We start from the raw sequence: 12,308 nt of genomic DNA, 5'->3' as shown, positions 1-12,308 counted from the left end.
TGAGGTCAGGCTGATAGGTCTGTAATTTCCTGGGTCCATTTTTTCCCCTTTTTTGAAGATGGGAACTACATCAGCTCTTTTCCAGTCGGCCGGTAGTTCCCCAATGCTCCAGGATCTTTGAAAAATATAGTTCAATGGTTTTGAGATCACATCTGCCAGTTCCTTGAGAACCCTGGGGTGTAATCCATCTGGCCCTGGTGATTTGAACTCGTCTAGGCTGGACAGGTGTTCACTTACTGTTTTCTTGCCTATCTTAACTTTCTATTCTGTTTTTGATGGCACTATTTTTGGTAGGTTGGTCTGTTTTTTCCCTTTGTGTAAAGAGAGATGCAAAAAATGAGTTAAATAGTTCTGCTTTCTCCCTGTTGCTTGTCACCTTCTTGCCACTTTCACCCACTAATGGACCAATCATTTCCTTCACTTTTTTTCTTGTTTTTTATATATTGAAATAAGCTTTTTTGTTATTTTTGACTTTGGTCGCAAGCCTTAGTTCATTTTGATCCTTAGCTTTCCTCACTTCATCTTTGCAGGCTTGGGCTATTTGCTGATATTCTTAGTTATATGCCCCTCTTTCCACTTTCTATACTTGTCCTTTTTATCTTTCAATTTATCAGAGTATGCAGCCATGCTGATTTCTTTTGAGAGCTGTTATTTTTCCTCTTTGTTGGTATTGTGCTGGACTGGGCTTTTATTATCTCACTTTTCAAAATTTCCCAAGCTTCTTGAGTTGTTTTTCCCTTGAGGATTCTCATCCATGGAATCCTTCCCAAGCCCTCTCTAAGTTTATTGAAATTAGCTCTCTTAAAGTCCAAATAAAATAAATATCATCATACAACATTCATTCATGGCACTATGTCTCTCTTAATAGACATCCTGCACAGTTTTTCCCTGAATAGCCAGATTTTCTTTCTAGAAAATCATGAGGGATGGGACCATCCTTTGACTCTAGGGATTAGATATTCCATAAGATATACCCACAAAGAGTATATCTACTTAGATATCCCTTCCTGCCAAATGTACCAATGAGTAGAGATTCTTATTAGGCTTTTGATTTTGTTACATAGGTCCTAAATTGTGTAAGTCTTAAGCACTCTGAATTGCAGTTGTAAGCAAAATAGTAAACAATGCAGCTCCTCTAGAAATAACATCACAGGTCTGATCCATGGACAAATAAGCCTATTTGTACCAACGGTAGTTTACTATATCCCATGACAGATGTAATGTCAGAAAATCCTAGAGTACAAGGAAGTGCCAGAAAATTGAAGAAGAGCTAATGTTTTTCTGGTCTTTAAGAAAATGGGACAAAAGTGGACTTAGTCAACTGCAGACCAATCAGATTGGCATAATTATCTGGGAATGTCCTAGAAAGGCAGTAGTTTGTAAGAAGAATCTAGGTTTCCTGGTAGACAAATAACAGCATTGGAAGATTAGCCAATAGTGCGCTACATATTCTGAAAATACCAATGATATCTTTGGCTATATCAGTAGAGATATATTTTCGAAATCATGGAAGGTGATAGTTGTGCTATGCTGTGCCGGTCAGACTGCTCTCCAAGTTTTTGTCACTATTTTACAAAAAAGAGGTCTGTAAAGATTACAAGACCACAGAGATAGTGAGGGGCTTGGAGGCAAAGTCCTAGGAAGAATGGTTAAACAACTGGGTTGTTTAGCTTAAGGAAGACTAAGCTAGGAGTTAGTAGTCGAAGACAGTGACAGGAAGAGGAAGCTTTGCAGAGAGACATTTAAATTTGAAATAAAGAGTAATTTCCTGCCCTCAAGAGCTATTAAACAGTGGAACAATCTGCCTCATTGGAAGATCAAGCAAAACGTTAGAAGATCAAGCAAAGGTTAAAAAGTCATTTGTCTCTAGATTGTCTTTGGATTTCTATCCTGGGCAATGAGTTGTATAGTAAATATCCATATCCCTTTCAGCCTGCTGGTTTTGTAAAATATCTTAGTCTCAAGACCTTGGTTTCAATAGTGGCCTTAATCTTCTTGTTATCCTGATTTCCAAACAGCAGTTATTCAGCTAATGCAAGATCCATGTACTTTAAACAGATTTAATTCAACAGGGCAAAACAATGCACACAATAACACAATTACCATTTTGATTTATGTACTTATAATAAGGATACCGAAGAAGAGTTGTGGAGTATATTACAAAAATAAATTAAACTTAAGTATCCTTACATTTCTCTAATTTATTTTTTCCTTGAGACATTTTGGCAAAGTCTCCATGGGAGTGCAGAGGGAACTATAGTACTTTCATAAGGAGAATGTTGGGGAAAGTATTTGTTTTGAGCCAATACGGCCCTTTTTTAAAACAAATCTAAAGAAGCTCTTGACATTGAGAGCAGATATCATATGGTTACTAATTCAAACAAGTTTGTGCAGTAGATATTGTTTTTAAAAATTTCTAAAGATACTAAAACACTATGTTTCTTTAGCTAAAGAAAAGTAATAATATTCTCTGTATTTTCCCAAAACGCACACTGAGTCTCTTACAGAGTGTATGTAGTGTTGCTAAACCAAAGGAAAATAAATTTCCTTGTGGATTAGTCCAGAAACACTTTATGGTGCAAGTTAATAAAAACATCCATAAAGTTCTCCTACTGAGACTCATAGATGGTCCATGAACGCCATAATTTTCACAATAGTCAGAGAAGGTGAAAAAAAGCTTATTTGTTTTAGCATGAGACCCAAAGATGCTTGACACTTGAAGAATAGTAAACACATTTTTGAAGTGTACATTTAGTTGAAAAAGCAGAGTCTCGATTTTTAGTCTGACTGAAAAATAAATTTGCTGATTAATTTGTCATACACAAAATGTTAGTGATCACTGTTTATTGCACAAAACAAATAGGACAACAGTGATAATAAAGATGGATTGTTTTATATTTCTTAACAGAGATGCCTAGATTTGTTTACATGGAATTGAAGCTAGTAAATTTTTAATATCAGTTTATTTTTCTAATTATAACGAGCACAGAAATCTAGTAAATGAACGTATTAACACATACTAAAATTTCTGATTTCATAGAATACAGTAAGCACTAACTCTTGTTTCAAAAACTACCATGGCTGATTTGGACAGCAGATTAGGCCATAACCAAAGAAATCACATTGTGGTTTATGCATACATATCATGACATGCATTTCTTGATTATGATACTTTATCTATCTAGATTCAGTCAGTTTCATTCCATATAGTATCAATCTTGTGAACTCTCAATATTCCTCTTTCCACTATGTATTCAAAATGGACAGTTATTTGTATATATGTATGTGTATATGGCTATATGTATATATGTATACACATATAATGTGTATGTGTGTGTGTGTGTATATATATATATATATATAATTGTGTGTGTGTGTATATATATATATATATATATATATATATATATATATATATATATATATATATATATAATGTATATACATGTGTTATGTATGTAAATGCGTAGATACATACTTTCTTTTGAGAGCAGACAACAGAATTTCATTTTTAATTTCATTTTACTGTGAGCATTGTGTTCTTAGTAAAAAAATAACAATAAAGTTTATCTCATCCCATCCCATCCATCCCATCTGGGATGCCTTACATTGTAATTCTGGCTTGGTTTGGATTTTCCTGGCTTGGTCAGGATTGTATTAGTTTTTTCCATCAAATTTGTTGAAACATTCCAACAATAAAATATTTATTGATTATTAATTTGATACTAGATACCAGTGATATAATATCATTGATCATATTAATGTGGGTATACATTTTCAATTGATTGAATTTTTAGGACACTGGATATTGTATTTTTAAGAAAATGTTCATATTCTGTTGATAATTTGGATACTATTGTATATACTTTTGTATATCAACTTTTAACAGATTAGGCTTACTTTGGGAATGATTTACAAACAGTAACATATAAAAAGGATTTCTTGCTTTCTAAGAATGTTGATTATAATATAGGAATTAGTAAATTATAATGAATTTCTATTACATTTCCATTAATTATTGTTCTGTTATATCTTAGGATCAAATTCTTGGCTTGTACCAGAAACAAAAGGAGCAATAGTACAAGGTGGATATGGCCATACCAGTGTCTATGATGACACAACAAAATCCGTATATGTTCATGGAGGCTACAAAGCATTGCCCAGTAATAAATATGGATTGGTTGATGATCTTTACAAATATGAAGTTAATACTAGAACATGGTAAGATTTTGTTCCTAAATCTTTTTATATATGTATGTATATGTGTGTGTGTGTGTCTTTGTGTACATATATTTATAGTATATGTACATATATTCTCATACATTTTGTTAAACAATTGAATATTCAGGTTATACGAGTGCTTTAAGTTTGATACTGAAATGAAATTTTTGCTTTGTCTTTACTCAGTAAAGAAAACAATAGCATTCTAGCACTAGGTTTCAACCTGTTTTTTTCTGAGATAATAGTTCATGTTGCTGAATATTTTGAATATTGTTAAACATCAACTTTCATCATCCCCTTATCCCTCTGTCCAGAGGACCAGAGATTTCACATATATGTATTAATAGAAATAAAATCACTCTACACTACGAGAAATATTAGTTCACATGTAGTAGATACACAGAGGAGTGTAGAAAACAGTGAACAGGGAATAATCTTTGATCATCAATCTGATCAAGAAATTTTTATTAAAATCTTAGACTTCATGTATAGTGTATAAACCAAATTAAAATAAAACATGGATTCTCTAATTTACTATAATTTTAAAATGGTAATTCATCTGGGTTTGCATGATACCACCATCAGAAAGTAAGCTATAAAAGGCTTGTTTGTACTGTTATACCTAGAGGACAGGGCATTAGTAACAATATCATTAAGAGATTTTGGAATAGTCATATTTGAAAATTGCATAGGCAAAGAAGGTTCACTGCTACTGCATTGTGGTTTTCAGGCTTTAAAATCCTCTATATGTTCTTTCAGGGGTGTTATCAAAAAAACTATCAAATATCACCATCCAAACTGATGCATATGAATTCAGATGTGTAAAAGTTGCTGTGAAAGAGAAAATATTGGATTTGAAAAAAAGGTCACCTAAATTATATTTTATACTAGTTGTACCCGGCCACGCGTTGCTGTGGCTCAGTCTGGTAAAAGCGTGTGTTGCTTTTATGTCCAACAGATGGCGCTGTTTTTCAACAAAAGCATGTTTTACCTGTCACAGGTGTGACATCTATATAATATAGGTATATAAAAACACGTGCGTATTCGAATGCAACGTTGTGTCAAAATTTCAAAGCAATCGGTGAAGAACTTTCGGAGATTTAAGATTTTGAACAAACGAACATTTACATTTTTATTTATATAGATTTTATTTTATATTTTAATATAAATGTATTATATTTTATTTTTGTAACTTCAAAAGTCCCTAAGATAATAAGACATTTTAAGAAAAGAATGAATAGTTACAGTTTGTTTCTTTACTGGCCTGTTTCAAAATTATCCATAATATAATTCTTGAAATTTATTTTTCTGTGCATTTAAATGTATGTGATTGCTAGCATTGTGGCTAAACAAATATTGTTTACTTTATAGTTATTCCATACAGATCACCCTGACTCCTGTTGATGCCTATGTGCTGCTTCTTCTTTTTTTTTTCAATAGGACGATTTTAAAAGAAAGTGGTTTTGCAAGATATCTCCACTCAGCTGTTTTGATGAATGGAGCAATGTTAATTTTTGGTGGAAACACTCATAATGATACTTCATTAAGTAATGGTGCTAAATGTTTTTCTGCTGATTTCCTGGCCTATGATATTGGTAGGTATAAGAGTAAATGTTTGAAAGGTTGGAACTCCAAATTTAATTTCTACTGTATAGAATATAGTATATAACATATAAGTAACAATAAAATTATGATTCAGTATGTATACAATAAAAGTACTTCATTTCATAAATATGAATATTTATAACCATATTTTATTCTAAGACAAGCCACATTTTTATCATTTCAATCCTGAGTTTGATCAGTAGATAGAAGATTGAAATGCTTCTGACAACAAATTTATTTCTTTATACAGTATTCAAGGTTCAAGGGTCTTGATTGAGCTTAACTCCCAGACTCTCTGTGCAGTTCACAGATTAAAAACCCAGGGGACAATAGAATAATATAATCATAAGAACAAAGAACAAAAGATGGCATCAGCCAGGCAACAACCAAAGCAAATCCACATTACTTAAAAGGAGATTTCAGTTCCTTTGTCAGAGGGCTAGGTGAACAGCCTTCCCCCCTTTTAAATATATAATTCTGAAATATAGTAATAATTTCATAAGTTTATGCATAAAAAGTAAGAATGTATTTATATATTTAAACAAAGTTAATCTTCGTAATAGCACTTTCACACATTTATAGAATAAGCTAAATTGGGGCAAAGATGGGGGAATATGTCAGGTTATGCACTGTTGCCTTATCAGTTTTACATTTCCCAACATAGTAATGTTGACAGCTTTTAAAACATTCTCCAGTTAATATGAGAAAAAAATATGATTAGATCTCCAAACAGTGAATATTCATAGAGGGAATGTTTTTGATATTTCATGTCCTAGTTTAATAGAGTGTTTTGATTTGACATGATTAAACACTTATAGCAATATGTGATAAAAATAGTTATATCAATGACTACAATTTTATTAGAGTTCTGTAATAATTTAATACAGTAAGATATATCAGTAGTTTAAAGACAATATTTTTTTCTGTAACATTAAATTAAAATGTGTAGGGTCTGCGATTTCCTTCAATAGATCTTCTTCAATGGTTATATTTTCTTGTCACGTAATATAGAAATTGTAATCAACTTTGTGTATGCACTGAGAACAGCATCAATGTAACCTAGGACTGCATTAACTGATTGTTATTTTTAAACATAAAAATTACAGTCTGCTTTGGTTCTAAATTATAATGCTACATTATTTCTTTTCCTAAATAATTAAAACACTTAACATATTATCTATAATTTTAGCAGTCTCATTTCCCATGCATTATTAATCTATTATAATATAAATGAAACAGATGTAATTTCTGTCTAATTTTAATATTTGTGTGAAGATTAATTACATGTGAATTTAATCTGCTATTCCTGAAGCCTAGATTAAAAACCCTTACAATATCTCTTGAACCTAAGCATAGAAAAGGAAATGTTCTGTTTCTAAATATGAGCATATATCAAAAGAAAGCAGAGACTGTAATATCTACTTAATTAAAAAAAACTGAAATAATTAAAAGAACATTAGACATGCACATTTTTTCTTAATAATTTAGATTCTTTATGACCAATAGAGGTTTTGAACACTGGCCTTACTGTGGGAAGAATCTGTTCACCAAGATCACACATCCAATATTTCCCCAGAAAACTAGAAATGCAGAGATTTGAATCCAGAAAGTTTTGAATATAAAGCTTATCTTTTGGCACTACAGGTAGTTCACATTTACTGTCTTGTGCAGTGATTGTTTGCTGTTACAATGTTGATGAAAAAGTAACTTGGTGATCAGTCCTTGCACTTATGACTTTCACAGGCCTGTATAGCAAAGAAAATTAAAGTAAGATCATAAGTACAGTCACGATTTCACTTAATGATGGCTTCATTTAAAGACCCAGTTACTGGTCCTAAAAGTGATCACTAAATGAGGACTACTTGTAGTAATGATGACCCTTTTTTCAGTATACTTGGCTTTCTGTCACTTAAACCTAGAGCTTTTAAAATGAAATCAATAGGTGAACCGTTAATAGCTGGAATGGCCCGAATGGGCTATTTTCAAATTCAAAATGGAGTGCTAAGCCTGGTAACTAAACTAGTTGTATATACTTGTTTCATTTCAATAGTACTTCTGGTATATATAAGTCTTAACAGTAATTAGAATGCTGTAGTTGGACATAGTTAAGCTTTTTAAGACACTCAGGTAGAGGATACTTTGTTGAATTTATAAAAGCTTAACAGGTTATTAGATGTGCTAGATGTTAAAAAGACTGAACCACAGTATATTCAGTTTATGAGAGATGACGTGAGCAGCAAGGCTCTATATTACAATATTAATATTTCAGTGTTATGGGCGATGTTTCACATGCTACATTAATGCTTAGTAGTGGTGTGTTCCAGGTTAAAGGAAATGGTTTAGGAGAGGTTTTTGAAATGTATCTCTTCATAACAATGATTCTTAACCTTTATAATAGGTCATGTTTGACAATCTGATGAAAAATGCCCACAATGCAGACAAAATTTAACAATATTTTATTGTATTGGAAAATAATGCTAATAATTATCTCTCAGTGAGGCAGTACCTAGAAGTGGTTGTGGGTTTTGTGTACTCTGAAGAAGAAGAGAGCTACCCTCATGATTTCAACCATAATAGATAGGGCTCATCAAAGGAGCCAGAAAAGTGTCTCTCCCATGAACATGTGAGACATAATTTACAGAAATTTGTATTGGATTGATTTTCACCCGGGTCAACAAGGAACATTCTAGGCGTTGGAGTTCTTGGACATCTGGCATCCAAGCCAGCAGCTGCAGGATTAGAGACTATTGGAAGAAAAGTTGTTTGTCAATCACAAATATAGAAAACAAAGAAATAATAATCTGTTATTGTTGAAAACAAGCTCTTTCCACCTGAACAAAAATGAATTTGCCCACATAGCAAAGGAAAAAAAGTCAACTAACTGACATGATTTTGAAAAATTTCAAGAAAAGGAATAGCAACTTGAATGTAGTTTAGTTTGATTACAAGAAGGCATTCTACTTCCTGCCATGATTAGATAATCAATTGCCTACAAATAGCAGAAGTCAGTAGAAATATCTGCAGATAAATGACACAATGGAGAGATTCACTGGTCAATTGTGATGGTCTCGGAGAGACTAATATCACGAGAGGAATCTTTCAAGGAGATTCATCATCACCACTATTGTATGTCATTGTATTGATTCCTCTCACAACAATATTGAACAAGTCAAGTCACAGGTATCAAACATCAAACACATCTGCCAAGCTATCAAACCTTTACATGGAAGATCTGAAGCAGTATATCTGTAATCTGTAATAAAATTGATGCTCAGCACTATCTGTATGTACAATATAGTGCAATGGAGTTTGGACTGGATAAATGTGCAACCCTTACTATCAATGGGAAAATAGTAAAAACTGAATAAATCTGATTGCCCCATGGAAATAACATAAGAGTCTGCATGAAAATGATCACTCAAATAACTGAGCGACCTTCAAACTGACAACATCAAGCACTGAAGAGAAGAAGGAGGTTAGAAATGAACAGATCATGAGAGTGAAGATGATCTTCTGTATAACCTAATACAATGCAGTTAACTATATTAAACCAAATGAAATGGGAGTAGAATGATTTTCTCTTTCTAGGAAAAGTGCTATTTTGTAATTAGTGTCATTTTCACTTGTAAGTGGAATTCATTTTATTAAAATCAAATTATCAAATTAAAACAAATATGAGATAATATTATAGCACTTTATTCCCAACAATAATGAAGATCAAAAGGAAAATGAAAAAAAAAAGTCAAATGGCTTTTTTATTGATTATCTAGCTTGCTTGCATGCTTGCTTGTTTATTTATTTATTTGCTTGCTTGTTTACATCCTGCCTTTATTATTTTACAAATAATTCAAGGTGGCAAACATATCTAATATACCTTCCTCCTCCTATTTTCCCCATAACAACAACCCTGTGGGGTGGGTGGGATGAGAGAGAGTGACTGGCCCAAAATCACCCAGCTAGCTTTCATGGCTATAATTGATTCTTTCATATTGAATTAATAACTATATACAGTATACACATTTATATATATACACATACATATATGTGTGTGCATGAGTGAGTGTGTACGTATGCATTTCTGATGATCATGGCTTTTATTGGAAGAAATTAAATACAGTCCTTTGAGCAATATATTGACATATGCTTTCCAAAATGTAAAATATAATAGCAAAGGCCATTAATTGCTATTTTTTAGCATTAGGAAAGCAGATCAAAATTGCAAAAGATCATAATTTTTTCATTCAGCTAGCAAAACTAAACATTTCTTTTAAGAGTGCTTAACATACAACCTATTCTTAAATCTCAATGTTACGCCTGCAATTAAAATATGTTGCTTGTTATTTCAAACAGACCTAAATTCATGTTTTCCTGAGAAAGGCAATTATAAAAGAATATTTTTTTCTTCTCAATTTATTTGAATAAAGAGAAAGACTCCATTTATTATCTCAAATTTTAGTATTTTATTTGTTTTTTATCATGTAATTTGAAGCTTTAAGCGCTTCCTGGTTGGCAACAAAACAATTTTTTTTTAAATTTCCAGCTATCTAAATGTAGGCTCATGGTGTTCCATTCTAATGCAATTTCTGTATAATTTAGAATTATGTGTATTTGTGATCAATTGGGTACCATGAAGTCACTTTGATCAATGAGACTAGAGCCAAACATACTATCACTTTGATATCTCAAATGCTTTTCTTATGAGATATTTAATTATAAATGTCTGTTTTTTGATAATAATTTATGTGCTTGCACTGTTTACTCTAAGCAAGGACAAATTAAAACTGTTGAGTGTGGTATACATTCTCCTTTGAAATAATTATACTTGAACTTGAAATGAATATATATTTCATAAAAATATATTTTTAGGAGTTTTTAATGACTTTTTAGCTCAGAAGTTTGTTCAATGTTTAGCCATTACTGAGAAGACTAAAGAAGATAAGAAAGCCTATTTGTAACATGATTCTTTTTCTTTCTATAGTGTATTGAAAAGACCTGCCAGTTTGACAAATAACACAAGCAAAAAAGGAGTTATATCTACAGGCTGCAAGGATTCCTTATCTTAAACTTAGCTTTTAATAATGATTTTTGTTCAGAACTAAAGCCCACTTTCCCAGGGGAAAAAGAACAAAGCGCCTGAGTTGCTCCACCCTTGACCAAATTACAATGAATGGCATAGATGTCTTTTAGCTGCAGGATTCTCCTCCACTGACTACTGCAAATTTAGATGTCCAAATGCTTCTAGTAAGCAGACTAAGAAAAATGAATTATAAGAAATTGAACTGAATTTATAAAATAATTGAGAAGCTGCTGAGATATTTCTTCCTTATTTTGTTCACATGAGAAATGAATAGCTGAAATATAATCCACTTCATAATTAAGTCTTTTTTATTTTCCAGTCCATAATATTTTATTAAGACTCTTGTAAACAAAATATGAGAAATACACATTTGTTGTTAGCGTCATTCTTCCCTTGTTCCACTTTGATTGTATTATTGTAATACTATTGTATTATTGTAATACTCTTTTGTGATTTTACTTTTCCTTCAAGTACCTTTCTGCCAAACTTTTTTGATATTTCTCATTGCTACTTAAGCACTAGCAGCAAAATAGTGACTTATCAAGAATCATAGTAGTCCTGGCAGGTTTTTAGCGCATATGAAGATTCTGTGTTACATTTTTGAACCAGTCTATAAGATTGGTTGGCTGAAAGATTAATACTGTACATGCTTCTGGTGAAGTTTACTTTCTATATGTAATCACTAATATTTTTAGGAGAGCTGTTAATAATGCAGCTTCTATTTTCAAGCTATTTCTGTTTGATAAAGTATTAGTAAGAACTGAAAACCGAGAATGTAAAACAAATAGATTTCTATGAATGCTGTAAATTAGAACTATGAAAACCGTTAGGGACAAAACTACATTTTCAATATTGCTGTGGATGAAGTTATTATTTTTGAAATGTCAAGGTAGTTATGTCCTCTTGATGCAGCTCTAGTGATGTAAAACAGCGGTTCCCAACCTTTCTGGCCCTGTGGATTGGCAGCAGCAGGGGGAAGACTGGATAGTTTTGCGCTTACTGCTTACGCAAATGCAGCTTTGCATGCTCACATGTTCACTTGCTGCTTGCACCGTCCGGTTGCCAATGGGCCGTGGAACAGGGGTTGGGGACGCCTGATGTAAAGGAATGTAGAGATTAAATTGGTGAAGGAATGAATGAACTGTTAAGGGAGAAGAAACAGCAACTCGGTTCTGAGAAGTGGAAAATGTTGATCAACCCATTCTTGACTTTGTCTGATATACAGTAGGGCAGAATGAAACAACTCTTAAAGGACTAACACTTCTCTGCTTCAAAGAGTTAGATCAAAAAACAGACACTCCAGAGATTCCAGGTATACAGGTAGTCCTTGTCTTACAATCATTTGTTTAGTGACTGTTCAAAGTTACAGTGGTACTGAAACAAGTGATTTAAGATTGTTTTTCAC

The 12,308-nt window shown here is 32.4% G+C and overlaps 1 protein-coding gene across 1 annotated transcript in view; it reads left to right on the top strand.

The window, feature by feature from the left end:
- The window catches only part of ATRNL1 (attractin like 1), a 471,655-nt gene that overhangs the window by 64,244 nt on the left and 395,103 nt on the right, over positions 1-12,308 (top strand). The window contains exons 9-10 of the mRNA XM_015815816.1: positions 4,038-4,221; positions 5,662-5,816. Coding sequence (XP_015671302.1) covers positions 4,038-4,221; positions 5,662-5,816 — 339 coding nt within the window. The remainder of the gene's footprint in view (positions 1-4,037; positions 4,222-5,661; positions 5,817-12,308) is intronic.

This window comes from Protobothrops mucrosquamatus, unplaced genomic scaffold (assembly GCF_001527695.2).
Source record: "Protobothrops mucrosquamatus isolate PMUCROS unplaced genomic scaffold, P.Mucros_1.0 scaffold378, whole genome shotgun sequence".
NCBI classification, from domain to species: Eukaryota; Metazoa; Chordata; class Lepidosauria; order Squamata; family Viperidae; genus Protobothrops; species Protobothrops mucrosquamatus.
The sequence above is the reverse complement of the archived record's forward strand: the minus strand, read 5'-3'. Positions and strand labels throughout refer to the sequence as shown.